This window comes from Paraphaeosphaeria sporulosa (genome assembly GCF_001642045.1).
Source record: "Paraphaeosphaeria sporulosa strain AP3s5-JAC2a unplaced genomic scaffold CC84scaffold_4, whole genome shotgun sequence".
In the NCBI taxonomy this organism is placed as follows: Eukaryota; Fungi; Ascomycota; class Dothideomycetes; order Pleosporales; family Didymosphaeriaceae; genus Paraphaeosphaeria; species Paraphaeosphaeria sporulosa.
Genome location: NW_017253363.1, coordinates 2,026,644 through 2,045,679, shown reverse-complemented (window position 1 = coordinate 2,045,679; position 19,036 = coordinate 2,026,644). Strand labels below are relative to the sequence as shown.

Genomic DNA, 19,036 nt, shown 5'->3' with positions numbered 1-19,036 from the left:
GGCGGACGGGGCGCGGGAGAGTCTTGTAGCGGTGCTGAGTGTGGCCGTGGGGTGTCGAAGCGAAGGTTTGGCGGGGCTGCGAACAATTTGTTCTCCGGCCAAGATTTCGGTGGGCGGCTCGCCTGCGCACGGGCCGTGTGAATTAATTCTTGGGCTGTTACTACAAATCCAGACGACAACAACTACAATTATCCCCGGAATATGGCGCCCTTTCGTGGAAGAGGCGGAATGCGCGGTCAAAGCCGCGGTGGTTCCAGAGGCGGCCGGGGCGGTTCGCGCGGCGGGCGCGGTGGGAGAGGTGGACGCGGTGGGCGAGGCGGCACAAGAGGCGGGAAGAGAAACGACTTTGCCGCTGCAAGAGTGCAGGATCCCGTTGCGGATGGGTAAGAACGGAGCAAAGCACAAGCATGAACTATGCTGATCGCCATAGAAACGAGCAAGTCTCCGCGTCTGAATCCGAAAGCGAGCCCGAATACAGCGACGGTTCCTCCAGCGAAGAGGAGGAAGCGCAACCCGTCTCGAATGCCTATCACTCCCTACTGGCCTCCTTCACCGCCAACAATGCGAAAACAAGCCAAGAGGAACCACGGCGGAAGCGACGGAAGCTTGATCACAGCGTGCGTCCGCTGCAAGAACAAGTAGAACCAAAGATGTATGAGGACGGAGACCCCAATTCGAAGGAACACTACAAATTGGAGGGCATCAGCAAGACTGGCTCCGTTGTGGGTGTCGAGAATTCCGAAATAGATGAGCACGAAGAGGAGGGATCGGACGAGTCGGACGTGGAATCTCTGCATCCAGATCACGAGCTGGATGCCCAACTTGAGGATGAAGACAACGAGGGCGATGAAGTCGACTCTTTCGGCATTCATTTTGATCGACCGGATGATAATGAGCTAGCGATGCGGATAAAGGCCATATCAGCGAATCAATGGACAACGCAAAAGCTGGATACTGGAGATGGAGGCAGAGGTTCATTGCAGATTCCCGGCGCGGTCGAAGGGGTGGCAGCCAGACGGAAGGTAAAGAGCGTACAGGACCTGCGACTGAAGGGACGACTCGTGGCCACTGCAGAGAAGGCTTTGGGCAACTTCAACGCTGTTGAGCAAGCCATCGCACCTTCTCTTTTCGACTACCAGGATGTTCTGTTTGGCGCAAGGACGGTGCAAAACGCTGGGAGGGTACGCGACATGTGCTGTCTACACGCGCTGAATCACATCCTGAAAACCAGGGATCGCATATTGAAGAACAACTCTAAGTTGGCGGCAGCGTCGGACAACGATGATGCAGAGTACCGCGACCAGGGTTTCACGCGTCCGAAGGTACTGTTCCTCCTCGAGACCAAAGAAGCATGTGTCCGCGTCCTGGACTCCCTTACCAAGCTCCACGAATTCGAGCAACAGGAAAACAAGAAGCGCTTCATCGAGAACTTCTCCGCAAGCGACCACATTTTCTCAGACGACAAGCCGGAAGACTTCCGCGAGCTCTTCGAGGGTAACGACGAGAACGAGTTCCGCATCGGCGTGAAGCTGACCCGCAAAACAATGAAATACTTCTCCAAATTCTACGCTTCAGACATCATTTTCGCGTCCACGCTCGGCCTCCGCCGCGCCATCGAATCTAATGAAAAGAAGAAGAAAGATTACGACTTCCTCTCCTCCATCGAGCTCGTCATCATGGAACAAGCCGACGCAACCCTCATGCAAAATTGGGAACATGCCGAATTCGTGTTCCAGCACCTGAACCTCCAGCCCAAAGAAACACACGGCTGCGACTTCTCCCGCGTCCGCTCCTGGTACCTCGACGGCCACGCCCCACACATCCGCCAGACCGTTGTCCTCTCCGCGTACCTCGCCCCAAAGATAAACACCCTCTACAACAAGTATATGCGCAATTTCGCAGGGCGCCTCAAATACACGCCCTCCTACGACACCGGCGTCATCGAGACACTCCCTTACGGTATCAAGCAGACTTTCGCGCGCTTCGACTCCCCCTCGTACGTCACCGACCCCGACGCCCGCTTCAAGTACTTCACCTCTAGCGTGCTCCCCAAAATCCTCAAGACGCCGAAGCCCTCGGAAGGCGGAATTGGCGTCCTGCTCTTCATTCCCTCGTACCTCGACTTCGTCCGCGTGCGCAACGCCCTCGTAGATATCGACATCTCGTACGCGTCGATATCGGAGTACACGGATACCACGGACGTACGGCGGGCGCGGTCGCACTTCATGAGCGGGCGGCACTCACTGTTGATCTACACGGGACGCGCGCACCACTTCCACCGGTACTCCATCCGCGGCGTAAAGAGGGTTGTATTCTACGGCGTGCCTGAGAATCCGAAGTTCTATGAGGAGATTGTGGGGTTTGTGGGGAAGACGGTTGAGCGCGGTGAGATATCGAAGAGCGAGGCGAATGTGCGTGTGGTCTTTTCTAAGTGGGAGAGGTTGGAGTTGGAGAGAGTGGTGGGTGCAAAGAGGGTGGGGAAGATGGTGGTAGATAAGGGGGACTTGTTTGACTTTGTATAGGGAGTTGGTGCATGATTGTACTTGTCGGGTGGTGACATGGTAAATGTGGAATGCGATAAGTGAGTCTAGGACAACTCGAGGCCATTATGTGTTTCGCGATTTTGTGTTATCGTACATTCGTTGATGTCGAATGTAACACCCTTTGTAATATTATTGCGGCTTCGATTGGGGCTGGACGGTGGAAATGTCCTGCTATCGTCATTGAATGCATTATGGAGAGCCATTACGATGCATCTCAATCCGCTCAATAACCTAAGTCAAACTTGGTGGTTTCCTGTATATGGCTTGTTGACCTGCGTTGTGACACTCTACTGAGTTCATGTACTGCTATTTGCTGCGGCGTGCGAAAGGACGCGAAGAATCATCAATCAATGGCTTGTTCGCCGGAAGATGCTGCGTCTCAGGGAGCCTTTCTAGCTCTTCAGCCCATGTGACGATAATCTGAACATGGTAGGCGGGCCTTCCCGACTGCCATAGTCATGGTAACTGAATTCGGAAGCCTATCCATCGACGATATGACAAGGATACCGCTTTTCTGCGGGATCGCAACGAGCTACTGCGGTGCTAGACAAACGGCAATGCTCTAGATGTCTATGGAGACAATCTTATTGTGCTAGCGCATTGTATGTCCAGGCACATCGCCTGCTCCTTTGGTAACTTAGGGTTGAGTCAGTGCGAATGTGGTGGTAAAGCGGCAGTACGACGTCAGATTCTAAGTCGTAGAGGAATATACCACGCTGCAGACGCTCGAAACGCCCTGCTGTATTGAAGCTTGTTGAGCATGGTCGTGCGCATCGTATGTGTAGTCGGATACTGACTCGTCTCGAGCCCCGGTGTGATGACCATGCTCCGGGATTCAATGCAAATCGCTAAAGGTCATATTTTTTCGTCGTGCGGTATGACTCGTGACACGGATCGGGCCCAGTAGCATCTGCATAACGCCTCTGTAATTGCAATAGAGGCGATTGAAGCCGCTCGTTCGCGAATGCAACAGCACTTCGTTTTCTTTACAAATCGAAGTAACGTTGGAGTGGGTCGCGAAAGAGGAAATCATAGCCACCACTCAGGTGACCGCAAGCTTTCTGCCGTCGGCCCGATAGGGGAACTCCATCCACCGGCGCTAATCCCACCAGTCGAGTGATATTCACGACGGCAAGTCCACAAACCCACATGACTGCAACCTTGTTGGCAGAGCATGGTTCATTTCTGCAGCTTTGGGGATGCGTGTGGGCCCCCGCATTCCTCTCAATGGGGTCGACAAATCAACATCCCCATGGAGTCCCGCTAGCGGGTTGGCTACCTAATCCAATGTCGAACGCGGGCTCGTGAAACAGGTGTTGACAGCAAGTGTGAGCGACTGGTATAAGAGGAAGGTTGCCGATCGTACTTTACTTCTCTAGCACTCGTGTATTTATGCGTCTACTCTCGAGACGTCAGTGTTACCAAGAACTGCATTTGACAGCGGTTAGGAACGAGAAGACAGTGTCAAAATGGATGCTACCAATCGCAACGCGTCTGTCACGTCAGCACAGGTCCGAACCCAGGCTGCATACAAGAACAGGTGGAGGACTTTGCTCAATAACCCAAAGCTCCTGATCATTGCCTTCTTTGCCTCGTAAGACATCATCCTCTCAAGTTGGTGAGGTCCTACTAATTTATGACAGGTTTGGAGGGTTTGAATATGGCTATCAGCAAGGAGTTTTGGGCCAGTCCCTCGTCATGACCCGATTCAAGGACAACTTCCCATCTGTGGTCAACTCGTCGTCAGCTACTGGTTGGTTGACCTCCATCCTACAGCTGGGTGGAATTTTGGGTTCGCTATCGGCTGGTGTGCTCGGTGAGATCTTCTCGCGCAAATACACCATGTTCAGCGCCTGTCTCTGCGTCGTGCTCGGGTCGTATCTTTACATCGGCGCAAGTTACCACAAGCCCGGACTTCTTTACGCCGGTCGGTTCTTCACTGGTGTAGGAGTCGGTTTGTTCTCTGGTGTGGGTCCTTTATACAACGCCGAAATTGCCGCACCGGAACTACGTGGCCTGATCGTGTCTTTCTACCAGTTTGCTACTATTCTAGGAATCATGCTTTCGTTCTGGATTGGATATGGCTCAAACTACATTGGCGGCACTGGCGAAGCGCAGAAGAATCTCGCGTGGCAACTCCCCTCCATTATCCAAGGTATCCCGGCCGCTATCCTTGCTTGCGGTATTTGGTGGTTACCATTCTCTCCTCGCTGGCTCGTCAAGAAGGGTCGCGACGAAGAAGCGTTAAAGACCATCGGGTACCTCCGCAAACTACCAATCGAGCATGAGCTCGTCCAGATCGAATACAAGGAGATCAAGGCCGAAGCTCTCTTCGAACAGCGCAACTTCGAGAAACACTTCCCTAAATTGGCTGCCAAAGAAGCAGGCAGTCTCTGGGCCCGGGAATTTGCTCAGTACTACCAAATCGTCCGCACATGGGACAACTTCAAGAGAGTCGCTACCGCTTGGCTCGTCATGGTATGGTTTTTTCTCATCATTTGACGTGGATAAAGCTGACCTTTCCAACAGTTCTTCCAGCAGTGGTCGGGTAGGTTCCATCCTGTTGCCTCCTCTTGACAGCCATGCTAAGATATTGCAGGTATCGACGCCATCATCTACTACGCAAGTAACGTCTTCCTGTCGCTGGGCTTGACTGGAGGCACGCAAGCTCTTCTCGCAACTGGCGTTACCGGTGTCGTGTTCTTTGTCAGCACCCTTCCGGCCATGGCTGTGATTGACAAAGTCGGCCGCAAGCCCATGTTGATTGTCGGCTCCGTAGTTATGTTCTGCTCCATGATCATCGCCGGAGTCATGGTTGCGAAGTTCAGACATGATTGGGTAGCCCATTCCGCGGAGGGTTGGATCGTCGTTGCTTTCATCTGGATCTACGTCGGCGCTTTTGGCGCCACCTGGGGCCCAGTCTCTTGGACGCTTGTATCTGAGATATTCCCGCTTTCTATTCGCGCCAAGGGTGCCTCCATCGGAGCTAGCAGTAACTGGCTCAACAATTTCGCTGTAAGCAGACCAGCCCGTGTGCATTCTCTATTCAGAAACTAACACCGTCATAGGTCGCGTTCTTCGTTCCTCCGATGCTTGAGTCCTGGGCTTGGGGAACCTACATCTTCTTCGCCGGGTTCCTTGCCGTCGGTATCGTATGGGTCATTTTTCAGCTCCCAGAAACTAAAGGTGCTACTTTGGAAGAGATGGATCGTGTGTTCGGGAGCCGGACTGGTGCCGAGGACGCTATCTTGCTTGCTGAGGCTAGGAGAGAGATTGGTCTGAGCATGACACTTGAGGCAGATGCGATCATGGCTGTCAAGCACGCGGATCAGGTCCATGAAAAGGGACATGAGCGTGTTGAGGAAGTTTAGAATGGGCAATCCTCGAGAGAATTTGGATACTTACGAGCGCGCTATAAATTCGATGCCTGATCTATTTCAGATGGCCCATGCACGTATTGCACTTCACTTGAAGGGAGTTTGCAATTGCCCGGGTACGTCATCGGATCTCATAATTCGAAAGCTCACCTTTGCCCAGTGCTTGAAGCCATCTGGATCAAGCTATGTGGAGCGTCGGAGAGATGAGCGCTGACTGGGCTTCGTAATGGGAGTCGCGCTCGCAAAATGCCATATATCTATCACACTGCTTAGCATCATGAAAGCGATTGGGTTGAATGGAAAGATTTGGTATAGTTGGTACCGGGATATCAAAAAATTTAAGAACTAGAAAAAACTCCATCATGTTTCGTTGCCCCCCTCTCTGTGTACGGCCCTGTTCATCGATCATATCATTTCACATCACTCAAGCAGCAGCCTGTTGTGCCAGAAACGTCGTGGATGCCGCGGGACAACCCACACCCCTCCCATTCAGGTTCTGCAATACGATGATGCTCGCCCCGATTCTAGCCTTCTTGCTCGCACTAGAGCCACCGAGCGGGAACTTGATTGGTACGCCCTCAGAGTTGCCGGCAGCAGCAGCGGCTTGCACTTTCTGTATGAACTCTTGACGGTCAGGTGGGCAAGAGCAGGGGATCTTGACGTTGTTCAGGCCAAGACAGTTTCCTGTGCCATCGGGGGTTTGACCTGCTTCGACGCCAAACTCTGGGACGAGAGAGACATCAAAGCCGCCTGTTGTTTGGTTTGCGCCATTTTGGCTGCCGCCGGTTTGGTTCTGTCGGTTTTGACTTCCGGCATTCTGGTTTGGCCCGTTCTGAACACCACCATTCTGATTCTGGCCGTTTTGGTTCTGACCATCATTTCCAGGAAGAGTGCCGTTGTACTTGACGTTTCCGGCCCCTTGGTTGGGTAGGCCATCTTGGTTGTTCGGTGGTTCCTGCCCTTGGTTGTTCGGTGGTTCCTGCCCTTGGTTGTTCGGTGGTTCCTGCCCTTGGTTGTTCGGTGGTTCCTGCCCTTGGTCGTTTAGGTTGCCTTCAGTTGCAGCACCATTACCAACACCAGCTTGTGCGTTGCCAGGCGTAGCACCGGTTGAAGGGAAGTGAAATTCGGACAAATCGGCTGACTGAACACTGCCATCCTGAGCACTCTGATCAGATGGACGGCCACCTCGAAACCGGCCTTGACCGGCAGCTCTCTGTGGCAAGGCAGTGGCGACAGCGGAGAGGCCGGCCACGACAAAAAGAGAGAAGCGCATTTTGACGGAAGTGGAATGAAAGTTTGGTGTAGGGTACTATTCCAATCGAGGTAACGCAGAAGCAGAGAGGGGCTGGATGAAGAACCTAGTGGTGAGAATAGAACGAAAAGGGTAAGAGAAGAGAACCGAGTATCCTGCTCGTGGGGGTATCAAAAAGTACGAAGAAAGAAAAAGAAGAAGACAAGATCACCACGATGCGTAGAGAACGTACACTCGAGAGCGCATGATCGCCCTGACAGTCGGTGATTACTGCCTTTAAATCGCTTTCTCCAGCAAAAATGCGATGGAAATCACCATGCCCAGAATTACTCTCGTCTTACCTTAGTCGCACCAGATTCGTGGCCTGTCGTCTCTCGGGAGTGATAACTCGTTGTCACGCAAGGTCAGAATCCGGGTCGTGCCTCAGGTGGAAGTGTGAAACGCGGTAGAGCACCCTCAGTGACAGTGTTCAACCGCTCTCTCGAAACAAATTGCTACTTCTCGGGCAGAAAATGGGGTACGATTTCAAACGCAGCGCTAAAATTCAGGTTTCAGCGAGGGGATACAGACGCGCGAACGTCAAAAGGCTCATTGCGCGCAGTGAATATTGCACAGCCCGTCTATGCGAGGATTAAAACCGCTCTCACGATGAAGCTTTCAAAGTCCGTCGCATTCATGCAACTCTTGCATCTGCGACGACTGCGCGTTTTTGGAGTTGGTGCCGCAACTACAATCCGTCGGACTTCGCGGTGTTGAGGATTCGGGTAGGTGGTGTTTCACGAGCGTCGATCTGGGTTTGAGAACATCTCGACGCTAAGCCGAAAGCGGGACATGGTGTTCGTGCTTTCCATGTTTCGCATAAATGAGCGACGGGATCGACTAAACTTCGGCGGTGGGTCTCTGGGGATGGAGCAAGTATTGCCGGGTTTCGAAGAGATCAGGTTGTAGAACAAGCGACTGAGAGCCAGTGTTCGCTTTGCGCCCTGACGTGTTCTAAAGTCGTGTAAATGTACGTCTTACCAATATACTACATTTCTCGACATCCGAGACTCTACGCCTGGTGAAGTCTCTTATGGTAACAGGATGTCGGGCAGCTATGTCTCTGCTTCATTACCTCTCCTTCGCATTTGTCACATGCGTGAACACCGCCGTCTTATCCTGTCAACAACCTAGAAATCCAAAACATCGATAATCACGCAGGATAAACTTGTTGAGCAGAAGACGAAACTTGGCACCACAAGTTCCCTGAATACTGCATGCGCTTTGAATAAGCTCTTGGTCTACAACTCTGGAAGTGACCCGTTCAAGGTTGCCTTCGAGCTCACCTTGGCCAAGTTAATGCAGCTCTCGTGGGTAGCGCAAGTTGCCTGCAAACCTAGACTTTCACCTATCTACTATTGCCTAGTCATACAAGCTTCACACCTCGGCGTAGTCTCCTAGCGCATCTCATATGTTTCTTCCAAAAACATCGATAAGGACTTCAAGCGGACCACAAATCTTCACGCGACGCGAGCGCAACCGTCAAAGGACTTTCAAGAAGGTGGAGGATCCGCCACTACTAACTCCGAGTATGATCTGAGTCTGGTTCGATGGGTAGGTATAGAAGCACATCTGTTAATAGTGTTATGCAGTCGGGCCTACTATCTTCGGTTTACCCTCTATCGGTAGTTTGCATGTGGGTGGCGCAATGCCGATAAGCCAGCCAGCCTGCTGTCAATTACTTCGAGGTGAAGTGGCGATCTTGGTTGGCCTACGATCTAGCATGTCTTACATTCGTTGGCTGTGAACCCCTGCACATGCAATCCCGCTACGCCTCGTCCCGCTGAGCCACCCGGCTTCATGCAAGCACCCTCGTGTGTACCAGTACCCCGCTGCGCGATGCCGCCCACATGCTCAAAGGTATCAGTTATTCCCCGATACACTGCACTTAAAGTAGGCGTAATGCGCAGCCTCGTGGTTGCCTTCTTTTGCCGTCTCGCCCTGGTTGAGTGTTGTATCCGGCGTTTGATTGGTACCTTGAGCGCGAATGTTCGACCTTTGCTCTGAGCGTTTGGTCGATAGTGAGGAGAGGTTTGCTGGAAGAGATGGGCATAGGTTTGCAGAAATTTGGGTGCGCGAGGTACATCCCACCCGAGAATGGTAGATGTGTTGTAACTAATGCTAAGTTATTCAGGATGGAAAGACGCCAATGTATCAATCGGGTGATTTGAAAGAGCAGGAAATTGTGGGTTGGATGCATGAGGTGGGATCTTGATGTAGTCGCAACAGATACTAGTCTAAACGCTGCAGGAACGAAACGCGAGTGGCTCGATGCAGTCAGGATTGCGCATCTTGTACGTATACGCCAACGCCGTCTCTTGGCTTTTATTGACCACACAAGACTCTCGCCAAAACCTTCAGGCAAATCATCGAGCGGTAAACTCCCATATACAAGACAGACGTACCTCGCTCTGTCGCGCGCCTGGCGTATTCCGTCGACATTCATCCGCGCAGTGACACAAAAGCTTTCTATTGTTACTCAGGGTTCCATCGCACCCATCGCCGCATCATCTCCAGTCTCATCGTCACCAACAGTACCGTGGTTTGCTCATCAGGTCAGAGAACCTAAGAGATGTGACAGAGATGCGAAACCGTTACCAGAAAGCAGTATTGTCTCCAACTGCGCAAAGCACCTCTTGATCCGCGGCGATGTCGATTGGACGTGGGATTACACGTTCATACAGATAGATGACCCCGTTACTCACGCGACCTACGCTCTCATTGTTGGTCTCACAGCTACAGAAATCGATCTGCTGCTATGCTACTTGGCTTACATGGCATCATCATGTATAGCGTCGACACACCGTGCCATCTTACCACTGATCTTGCTCGATCTTGCTGCCGATGAAACAGCATCGCTACTCAAGCTGCGCGTCAAGCTTATGGGCCAGATTCAACAGCTCACTGGCATGGATCGCTTCAATTCTCTCAAGAGCGCGATAATAGCAGGGGAACGCGAGGCAAGAAAGAGCTATGCTGAGGAAAGAAAAGAGTTAGACTTGGATGCTATTATGTTACGATTGACATGTTTGAGCGACTGGGTTGCTGCCCAGCGAGGATTTATCGGTATACAAGAGCGTGTCAGCAACGTCGTTCAGCATATGCTGGGCTCCGATGACGATAAAGATACCCTTGCTGTCTTTCGCGAGAGGTTAGCATTCGTCAAAGAGAGCCTACTCGCAGCGGAGCAGAGGTGTTTGTATCTCGAGAGGTCCATATCTGCACAGGTACAAACCGTATACTCGCTCATCGCCCAGAAAGACAATCGTCTGAATCATTCCGCGGCACGCGCCAGTTGCCAGATCGCATCCGACTCGCGCCGCATCGCTATTCTCACCCGACGCGATAGCACAGACATGCGGATTATAGCAGCCGTTACACTCGTCTTTCTTCCAGGCACTTTCGTCGCCACAATATTTTCGACTGGGCTTTTCGATTGGGGTCACGGCGATCCCACGTCTTCAGAATCGGAAGACAGCGAAGGTGGCGGGAGAATGATTTCGAAGTATATCTGGGTATACTTCATGTTGACGGGAGTACTTACAGCTGTGGTTCTGGTGGCATGGGCCTTGTTTTCATGGGTACAGAACAGAAAAATGGTTCGGAAATTTGGCCTTGATATCGATTGTGAAGAGGGAAGTGAGTGGAGTCTATCGGAAGAGCAAGAGATGAAAGCAAGAAGAGATACTCAGATCACATTGTTTGACAAACCCATAGTGCACGCTGGCTGGCAACGGTTGCTGATTGGATCGAAGAAGATGTTAGGACGGAACATTGAGTCCATCCAAGAAGATGCTAAGTTGGCCTGAGAGCTTAGAAGCGGACCGTAGGAGCCATGTAGTACCCATACTTGAAAATCCGAAGTCCAATACAAGTCGACGATACTCGCGCAATATCCTTTCAATCGCTCATAAGGGCACTCAGTGATCCATGAACGGTGAAGTCAAATGACACATGAAAGAATGTGTATGCATTTGGAAAGATCGGTATCGCATCGCCACTGCCATGCTTCCTAAGCCACAATCCCGACTAGTCCTAGCGTGTTACACAGATATAGGGCTATGATCTTCCACCTCAAGGCTCCAACTTGTACACGAGCTCCTAACTCTCACAACCTATTTTGATCTCCATGTCTAGAGAAACACATCTATGCGACAGTTGCTTGAGCATTTTCTCAAAGCTTACAAACCTACCCACCGACCTAGGCCCAAAAGAGTACATCAGTTCTGGCCCCAACGGTAAAAGCGGTAGGCAGTGGCAGGACAAGACGAGCGGCAATTGCTGGACAGACGTGTGTGGCATGTTCCACGAAAGGTGGTGGAGTGCCAAAGATGTAAGCAAAGCCGCTTTAATTCGGTCCGCAGCGGAAGGTTGCTACATCTGTGTCAGCATTTGGAGGAGGTACTCGACTTTCACGAACACAGGCATCAGATATCGTCCAGATGTAGAAAAGATTTCTTACGAGATAAGTGAAGATGGAGAGTCATCATTTTCGCTCAAGATCACGGTGATTGGAGCTCAGGAATCGTGTGTGGGTTTATTGTGCGGCAAGCCCAGGACTTGTTTCCCCTTCCGCGGCGTCCTTTCGAACTGTAAGTGAACCATCCAATTCGCAGTGATCTCTAATGATGTTAGCACTGCCACCTAAGTCTGTTCAAAGCGACGTGGCCCCTACCACTCGATCTCAACAAACCATGACTCAAGCGAAAACATGGATCAACGACTGCAAGGAATACCACATGAAATGCCAGCGGCAAGAGGACTCTTATGATCTCCCAACGAGACTTGTTCGTGTTGATTATGCAGAGGATGGAGATGATCGTGAAATATTTGCTTCTCTATGTCGGGGCAGCACATTACCACCAGGCACGCAATACCTAACGCTCTCCCATCTATGGGGCAAGCACGAATTTCTCAAGTTGATGAAAAACAATGTCTGTCAATGGGAAAATTCGATACCTACGAACCAGCTGTCCCCAAGCTTCCAGGATGCACTCTATATGACGCGTTCTCTGGGCTTCAAGTTTATCTGGATTGATAGTCTTTGTATTATCCAAGATGATTTACAGGACTGGGAACAGGAATCTGAGGCTATGTGCCGCATTTACAAGGGTGCTGTGTGTAACATAGCCGCGTCTGCACGTCAGACAAGCGATGGACACGGCTTCCTTCCCTCGTCACGGTATTTGGAACCTGTTGTCCCACCTTTGGTACACATTGACTGGCACGCCTCTCCTGTCATACAAAGCAGGAATGTTTGTGGGAGGGATTTCGTTATCAGCGAAGCATTTCCTCAGCGGAACTTGCGTACAGACGAGCTATACGATCGTGCATGGGTTTTGCAGGAAGAGATGCTGGTGAGCTTGACCTACCGCTATTCAGCTATCGAGCTAACATCCTCCCAGGCGCTGCGTACGTTACACTGCCAGGGTGATCAAATTTATTGGGAATGCAGAACTTCCATATGCAACGAGGTCTGGCCCTCAGGCTGGGCTACATCCTTGGGAAGATACCGCGAAAGCGAGGGCACAATCGCGCCTTTCCTGCTCACTACTGATGATATTGAAGCGTCTCAGGTGAGTCGGACATCAGACTGCAGCATGCCGGCTGACTGACATCTGCCTGGTCAAGGCAGGACTCGCATACACCGTCTGGCTCGAGATGGTATCAAGTTACTCACGGCGAGCCATATCATACGGCACAGATCGCCTGCCAGCCCTCGCTGGTATTGCAGCTGACACAGCGTTCCTTCTAAACGATACTTATGCTTCGGGCATATGGCAAAAAGCGCTTCACAATGGCGTCCTGTACCAATCTCGAGGGACCCTGCAATCCTGTGAAGAACCCCCACAGCCCCTACCCTTGTGGGACAAGGTACCTAGCTGGTCTTGGGCGTCTCTGGATAGACCAGTCGTCTTCGTTACAACTCGTCACCCTCCGGAAACAGAAGGTCTCTGTGATATCGAAGTACTCCCTGCTATGCTCGGCCAACTGAGCGTTCTCGAGATGACTGGCCCGCTCATGCGGTTGGACTGGATCAAGACCAGTCCTGATGCAGTCGAGTGTCAAGCAATGTGGAAGCCTGCGTGGGACGACCCAGTATTTCACAGAATCGGCCGCTACGGCGGGGAAGCAACCTGGGAGGTCCACGTGCAAGAAGACCACTGGTTTGCACAAAAGTGCTATTCTGAGTCCTGCGCCCATCCGATCCCAAAGAAAGATTACGGCGAGCCATCGGAGAAGCCCTATTTCGCTGCCCTCTTCGATAACATATTTTTCATGCCCGTCCTGTATGAAGGCGAGCGAGAATACAAGGTAGTGAGATCGTTTGCCCAATACGGAGGGAGGCCACGTATCATTGGTCTATTACTGTGGGCAGAGCCAGGACAAATGCGTGGTACATATCGTAGAGTAGGTACAGCGCAGCTCGCGCTTCGACGAAAAGAGGGGAATGCCTTTTGTACCTTCAAGGAGAAGGTGAGCATGTACCAAGCGGGCATTCGTGAGGTAGACTCTTGTCGCTCCGATGGAAATGGACGATACACGGTCCGTGTTGTATGAGCTCTACCGTCCACTATTGGTTTCGGCGCTGGGTAGACTCTTCGTACTGCATATGCAATGCCTAGTCAAAACTTCGAAGTACTCGGTCAAGCTCTTCAAACTTCTACGGCATCTAACGCAGTCGACCCCAGGAGCAAATACGACCCTACGGTGAAGTCACTCCAATCGTCGAACCCATCAGGAGTCCTCTGACTTATTATTAGTGAGTGCGGTCGATACCAGAAGCAAAGCGACTCCAATCGTGAAGTCATCCCAAACAACCAAACCCCCACCACGAATCCTCTCCTAAATCCTTCCTCCTAAAAAAAGCCCCAACACGATCCTTCTATTCTACAACCGCCCGTTCCCCAAAAACAGCACCACCACGCCGCACCCCGCACGCGCGCCCGATCGATTCGAAACACAACGCCAACCCCCCGTCTTACCTCATCCCCACCCGCTGTGCTCCCAGCGTCTCACGAGACCGCGTGCCGCATCCAGCACAGTCAGCACTTGCATGCCGCGCCGCCCCCGCGCGATCTGCGACCGTCATGTCACTGACGCAGCGACGCAGCAGCGGCCTGCAAAGACGGCGGCATCTCGCAGCGCACCCAGGCGTGGCACTGTACAGTAAGAGCTTGACTGCTGCGGGTGTATGGGCACGTTTCGGCTGGGCGCCTGGGCACTATCGGGATAGATTGTCGACGGGGGGTGTCGGCGCGGGAACGTAGATTGAGTACTTTGCGTGCTTGGGGGGATAGATGGCGGTGACGGTATGCACGGTGAGTCTGGCAGCCAGAGATAGGGACGATGCGATTAAAGCAGCGGGTTGTGTTTGTTGTATGCGAGGGCTGTTTGCAGTGATGGAGACGGTGGGGAGGAAGCTAGGCGCGTTTGGGGTTAGAGCAGACCCCTACTACGGGAGGCTTTTGGCTGCAATCAGGACGGAGACGACATCACCACGCTCCACCAACTTGGGCAGATCCGCGAGATGAGTTCAGCGGGAAGGCTTGAGCTGAGCGAGCGGGACGACGCGGGACATCTCACGGTGACGTTCATCGAAACGGCTGCTGGGAAAGGGGGAAGCAGGGTCGATGCTGTGGTGTGTCCCAGCGCGTTTCTGTGTCCTGAATGCTGCTGACCACCGCAGCGGCCCAGAGAAAGCAAAACCTATGCACAGCAGCTGCTCGAAGTTTTTCTGCCTGCAGGATATCCGCACACTGTGACGGAAGACTACATACAGTATGTTGATCCAGGCAGATGCGAGGCAGCGCGCATGCCTCTGTACGTCACCAGCAGTGTCACTTGCTGATCTCGATGCTTGCGATCAACAGGTACCAGATCTACGTACGCACATCCTCGCGCCACTCCAAACACGTTAGGACATGAGTGATTGACGATTTCCGCTTGCACCAGGATTCGCTCCAAGCGTTCTCTTCATCAATTGCAGGACTCCTCTCCTCGCGTGCTGTCCTTGAAGGTGAGTTAAGCATATCGATTCATATACGCACCATGCACGTATTTCATATACAAGGCAAAGAAGTCATAAGCGAGTCGGTACCGTGGGCTTGGATCCGTATCCTCAGACATAACACCATCATGTAGATTGCTTCCGCATGGCCGTACATCCCGCTCTCGCCGGATCAGCAACCACCAGTCTGCAGGCCGAGCCTCGATACTTCGGATGCCATCCGCGCATATTGCAAACGAGCGGTGGACCCGTACCTCCTTAGGAGACAAGAGCTAACTGGCGGAACAATAGGTGTAGGCGTTGGTGACGCCGACGCTTCGCCAACGGCCGCACTGCTGCTCTCAGTACTGCAAGAGTCCATGGGGCGGATTGCTACCATTCTCTTCGCGCACAGGCTGGGTACGTCGCTGGAGCCGGAATGCAAAATGTACAGGCTCGCAGCAGATGTCTTCAATGACACGGCTATGATCCTGGACTGCTTGTCGCCGGCGTTCCCTAAGGCAACGCGTGTCCTGATACTGTCCTTCTCGAGCGTTCTCCGGTCGCTATGCGGTGTATGCGCAGGATCGTCAAAGGCAAGCTTATCGGCCCATTTCGCAAAACGTGGAAATCTAGGCGAACTTAATGCTGTGAGCCACCCCATATCGGAGGAATCCATGGCGTGAGGTTCATATACAGACCTGCGCTACTTCATCTACTCACATATACGCGAAAGTTTGCATGATAAGCTGGTGCTGATCATCTTGCAGAAGGACTCTAGTCAGGAAACCGTAATCTCGCTCCTGGGCATGTTGGTAAGTACCCCACGTTGCTCTAATGCCTGGTACCGTTCGTTGATGCATGCTGCTGCTGCATCGCCGAGCCGGTTTGCTCCGACGCACACGTTGTTTGTTGCCAGCTGCTTACCAGACAGGCTGGGAGCATTGTAGTATCCTGGATAAAGACACCGATGGCGACCTGGAGTACGCTCATTGCTCTGCTGTCGATACACTTGGCGACGAACTACGCTGCGGTGAAATCCGTCAGCATGCGCAGCTTGAACAGGCAGAGGGCTAACATAGTGCTGAGTAGCCTCCTGCGTGACGGTCGAATCCTGTCACCAGCCGAAGTCTCCGCTAGGGAGCGGATCTTTGAGCGCGACGGAGCACTGCGTTGGATTGATGGTAGCGTACTTGGTCACTGCAGGATTGGAGCACCATTGGAAAACATGCTCCACTTCATGGGGCACCGCCGCCACAAACGGTCAGGCGCGGTAGACTTGCAGGATCTCACCTTGGCCGACTTGGTTCGGGTCTATCAAGATGAGGCATATTTGCTCTGGTCTTGCGGGTCTGCAGCTGTAATCGTTCTGAAGCAAGACTGTTCCCCGCTCGACCAGCTCAAGGCGTGGACGCAGGCGCTCTTACTGGCTCGCAAGGGAACCATGAGGGATGAGCCTAAAGCCGCTGAGCATGACACATCAGGCGGACGACTGGCTGAGCTCAGATTCGCCTTGGAGGAAGTGAAGGAGTTGTTTGACGCGTACGAAACAAAGCTACGAGATGCGGGATGGGATCTGGATGTCGCTGTTCTAGAATCACGGCCCGGCGTGCGGGTACAGATTAAGACAGAGTGGGCAGCGTGAGACCATTGTTAACGGAGTTTCTACCTGCAACAGAATCGCGAGGTACGCAATATCACTTGGGCAGGTGGGCAGGGAACACCCTTAACTATCGGAGGTTAGGCGACCTGAGGCTGGTGACATGTAGAGATCGGGTGGTTGCAGGCGGCTCGGATGGATTGATCGACGACAGCATGTGTATCCCACGCTCCCCATGTTTCGCGGCGCTTGTCGTGTAGGCGGGCTGTTTGAACCCAAAGACAAGTCGAGCCCCCCACCCACATGTCACACGGTTAGAGAGATGCGGTCCACCTGTCACGTTTCACTCTGGCTAAGTAGCGCGGATGCCTGGGTCCGAACGACACAAGGTGGAGGCTGTTCGGAGCCGTGGCCTCAGAGTCCGGTCGGCAGCAACACCGTGTTGGGAGCACATCGGACGATGAGCATCCTGCTCCCAGATGTTCGGGCCAGCGTCATGGGAGATGCAGCCGCGTTGTGTTGGATCAGATGCATCATCCCACGCAACGCACAACAAGCTACGTGTGCAATACGTGCATGATGTTGCGAGACAAAAGGCGATCGATTATCGGAGTGTTTTATTATTATAGAGTGGCGTGGGCAGGGGTGCGGAGGCTTCTGGTCAGATCTCCGGTTGCCATGCGGCTAAAAGCGAGCCAGCTAGGCGGTGAGGAGAATGTCGCCTCACATGGAAGCAGATCTCCACTCGAGCGTCATGTGCGCGGGAGGTATTCTGTTCTGGAGACAAATTTTTGCTGCACTCATTTTTTTTTTTTTTTTACCGGTTGCTTCGCTTACCGGCGGCTGGATGAATCATGCTGGGACGACGTGAGTTGGCAAGTGTGGCTCCACAAGACCGAAGAGGCTCTTTCAAGCGCGGACTTGCAGTAGGCGAGGGAGGCGTTGGCGCTGTAACGCAAACGGACAACGGCTGTGTTGGTGTTGGCAACACGAAAGCGAGCGGATGATTAAGCTAGTCGTAGAAGGCCTGACTCGGATGCGGAAGGCTTCTGGAAGCAATTTCGAATTTTCTGTGCATGGAAGGACGGAGCACGGTGATGAAGGTGGAACAGGGGTTTGGTGAAACGTCAGCAGCTTGCGGTGGCCCCTCTTTGCACGCCGCGCTTTCAGCGGTGGAGGACACAAGAGGGGCTCTGGACGGTAGCGCTGGCTCTGGTGTGCGCGCTGAGGGGGTATTGCGGCCAAGTGCGATGGGACGATGGTGGGCTGGAGTTGCACGCTCAACAGGTGTCTCGAGTGGCGCTGGTGCGTGCGGATCTCGTGTGGATCTGCGTGGTGTTGAGGGTTCGCTCGGGCCAGTTCATTACCGTAAGAATCAGAGTCAGCGGCGCCTCAGGCAGCTCTGGGAGAGGCTCGCGTGTGCCTTGGCCCCAGCGATAGGGCGAAGAGTCAGACGAGATGTGATTCGCACGGGGCGGCTATTGGACGCAGCGCGCAAGGAATGGGCCTGGCGACGCTGCAACTGGCAGCTGGCAGCCAGGAGCACTGCAATGTTCGCGCGCTGGTGGCCGTCGCACGCAGCACCGCAGAGCGGATGGCATCATCGGTCTCGCTGTGGTTGTCTTTGTGCACGCGGCGGGTGATGCTGCCACTGGCACGGACGCGGTGGCCGGACAAAGCGAGGCCCTCTCGACGCCCTTCGGCTGGCCTTCCTTTGGCGTGGGTAGGGCACTTTAGCGTTTGCGGAGCGCGCCTGAGCATCGCTGTTGCCGCGGACTGGCGTCTCGTGGCCGGCGCAGGCAGTCGGCGCAAGGCAGCGGGACATGTCCACAGAGACAGCGAAAGCAAATGCAAATGGCACTCTCAGAGTTCGTGATCGGGCGGCTGCGATTCACGTGCCAAGCGCGGGAGCAATGGTGCAATACACCCCCCCAGCAATACGCATGTCGGCGGCCGGGCGTAACCTTGGGGCCTGTCGACGACGTAAGAGCCGGCCCCAGCAGCGCAGGCGCCGGAAATGGAGTCTGCACGCGCTGCACGTCTGATATGCCTGCGCGATACCGTGCTGCCTGCCTCAGAGCCTCTCGAGGTGCGCGCGGAGAGCACCACGGCGCCTCTGCGGCCGCGGGCAGTGCAGGTGTTGCAGCCCGGCGCGTCGTGGGTCGCTCGCTCGCTGGGCTGGTGGCGACTGCCCGTCTGCTGCAGCAAGCACAGCGTTTCAGCAGGGGCGCCGTT

The 19,036-nt window shown here is 53.4% G+C and overlaps 6 protein-coding genes across 6 annotated transcripts; 5 read left to right on the top strand and 1 right to left on the bottom strand.

The window, feature by feature from the left end:
• Positions 1 to 158: 158 nt before the first annotated feature.
• Positions 159 to 2,765, top strand: CC84DRAFT_1163526 (DUF1253-domain-containing protein). Its single transcript, XM_018178283.1, has 2 exons — positions 159 to 383; positions 431 to 2,765. Exons 1-2 carry the CDS (start codon positions 202 to 204, stop codon positions 2,520 to 2,522), a joined length of 2,274 nt encoding a protein of 757 aa, XP_018037680.1. The 5' UTR covers positions 159 to 201; the 3' UTR covers positions 2,523 to 2,765.
• A 927-nt stretch (positions 2,766 to 3,692) lies between these two features.
• CC84DRAFT_654501 (quinate permease) lies at positions 3,693 to 6,129 on the top strand. The gene is made up of 5 exons (XM_018187016.1): positions 3,693 to 4,137; positions 4,187 to 5,021; positions 5,073 to 5,091; positions 5,143 to 5,558; positions 5,612 to 6,129. Exons 1-5 carry the CDS (start codon positions 4,013 to 4,015, stop codon positions 5,912 to 5,914), a joined length of 1,698 nt encoding a protein of 565 aa, XP_018037679.1. The 5' UTR covers positions 3,693 to 4,012; the 3' UTR covers positions 5,915 to 6,129.
• A 140-nt stretch (positions 6,130 to 6,269) lies between these two features.
• On the bottom strand, positions 6,270 to 7,639 carry CC84DRAFT_1163523 (uncharacterized protein). Its single transcript, XM_018178282.1, has one exon. The coding sequence runs from the start codon at positions 7,191 to 7,193 to the stop codon at positions 6,345 to 6,347; it is 849 nt and encodes a 282-aa protein (XP_018037678.1). The 5' UTR covers positions 7,194 to 7,639; the 3' UTR covers positions 6,270 to 6,344.
• A 1,434-nt stretch (positions 7,640 to 9,073) lies between these two features.
• CC84DRAFT_1204853 (uncharacterized protein) lies at positions 9,074 to 11,104 on the top strand. The gene is made up of 4 exons (XM_018181933.1): positions 9,074 to 9,291; positions 9,346 to 9,414; positions 9,462 to 9,505; positions 9,553 to 11,104. Exons 1-4 carry the CDS (start codon positions 9,199 to 9,201, stop codon positions 11,018 to 11,020), a joined length of 1,674 nt encoding a protein of 557 aa, XP_018037677.1. The 5' UTR covers positions 9,074 to 9,198; the 3' UTR covers positions 11,021 to 11,104.
• Positions 11,105 to 11,190: 86 nt separating this feature from the next.
• On the top strand, positions 11,191 to 13,816 carry CC84DRAFT_1204852 (HET-domain-containing protein). Its single transcript, XM_018181932.1, has 4 exons — positions 11,191 to 11,803; positions 11,847 to 12,568; positions 12,617 to 12,787; positions 12,843 to 13,816. Exons 1-4 carry the CDS (start codon positions 11,341 to 11,343, stop codon positions 13,770 to 13,772), a joined length of 2,286 nt encoding a protein of 761 aa, XP_018037676.1. The 5' UTR covers positions 11,191 to 11,340; the 3' UTR covers positions 13,773 to 13,816.
• Positions 13,817 to 14,700: 884 nt separating this feature from the next.
• On the top strand, positions 14,701 to 17,289 carry CC84DRAFT_1163519 (DUF647-domain-containing protein). Its single transcript, XM_018178281.1, has 7 exons — positions 14,701 to 14,853; positions 14,902 to 14,993; positions 15,086 to 15,098; positions 15,168 to 15,231; positions 15,514 to 15,851; positions 15,972 to 16,016; positions 16,136 to 17,289. The coding sequence occupies exons 1-7, from the start codon at positions 14,743 to 14,745 to the stop codon at positions 16,844 to 16,846; spliced, it is 1,374 nt and encodes a 457-aa protein (XP_018037675.1). The 5' UTR covers positions 14,701 to 14,742; the 3' UTR covers positions 16,847 to 17,289.
• The last annotated feature ends 1,747 nt before the right edge of the window (positions 17,290 to 19,036 follow it).

Coding starts and splice junctions, on each gene's coding strand:
- CC84DRAFT_1163526 (XM_018178283.1), top strand. CDS start 202: ATGGCGCCCTTTCGTGGAAGAGGCGGAATGCGCGGTCAAAGCCGCGGT. Junction 384..430: donor CAGGATCCCGTTGCGGATGG/GTAAGAACGGAG, acceptor TGATCGCCATAG/AAACGAGCAAGTCTCCGCGT.
- CC84DRAFT_654501 (XM_018187016.1), top strand. CDS start 4,013: ATGGATGCTACCAATCGCAACGCGTCTGTCACGTCAGCACAGGTCCGA. Junction 4,138..4,186: donor ATCATTGCCTTCTTTGCCTC/GTAAGACATCAT, acceptor AATTTATGACAG/GTTTGGAGGGTTTGAATATG. Junction 5,559..5,611: donor ACTGGCTCAACAATTTCGCT/GTAAGCAGACCA, acceptor ACACCGTCATAG/GTCGCGTTCTTCGTTCCTCC.
- CC84DRAFT_1163523 (XM_018178282.1), bottom strand. CDS start 7,193: ATGCGCTTCTCTCTTTTTGTCGTGGCCGGCCTCTCCGCTGTCGCCACT.
- CC84DRAFT_1204853 (XM_018181933.1), top strand. CDS start 9,199: ATGTTCGACCTTTGCTCTGAGCGTTTGGTCGATAGTGAGGAGAGGTTT. Junction 9,292..9,345: donor CAGAAATTTGGGTGCGCGAG/GTACATCCCACC, acceptor TAAGTTATTCAG/GATGGAAAGACGCCAATGTA. Junction 9,415..9,461: donor TTGTGGGTTGGATGCATGAG/GTGGGATCTTGA, acceptor TAAACGCTGCAG/GAACGAAACGCGAGTGGCTC.
- CC84DRAFT_1204852 (XM_018181932.1), top strand. CDS start 11,341: ATGTCTAGAGAAACACATCTATGCGACAGTTGCTTGAGCATTTTCTCA. Junction 12,569..12,616: donor TTTTGCAGGAAGAGATGCTG/GTGAGCTTGACC, acceptor ACATCCTCCCAG/GCGCTGCGTACGTTACACTG. Junction 12,788..12,842: donor ATGATATTGAAGCGTCTCAG/GTGAGTCGGACA, acceptor TGCCTGGTCAAG/GCAGGACTCGCATACACCGT.
- CC84DRAFT_1163519 (XM_018178281.1), top strand. CDS start 14,743: ATGAGTTCAGCGGGAAGGCTTGAGCTGAGCGAGCGGGACGACGCGGGA. Junction 15,232..15,513: donor CTCGCGTGCTGTCCTTGAAG/GTGAGTTAAGCA, acceptor GCGGAACAATAG/GTGTAGGCGTTGGTGACGCC. Junction 16,017..16,135: donor TCTCGCTCCTGGGCATGTTG/GTAAGTACCCCA, acceptor CTTACCAGACAG/GCTGGGAGCATTGTAGTATC.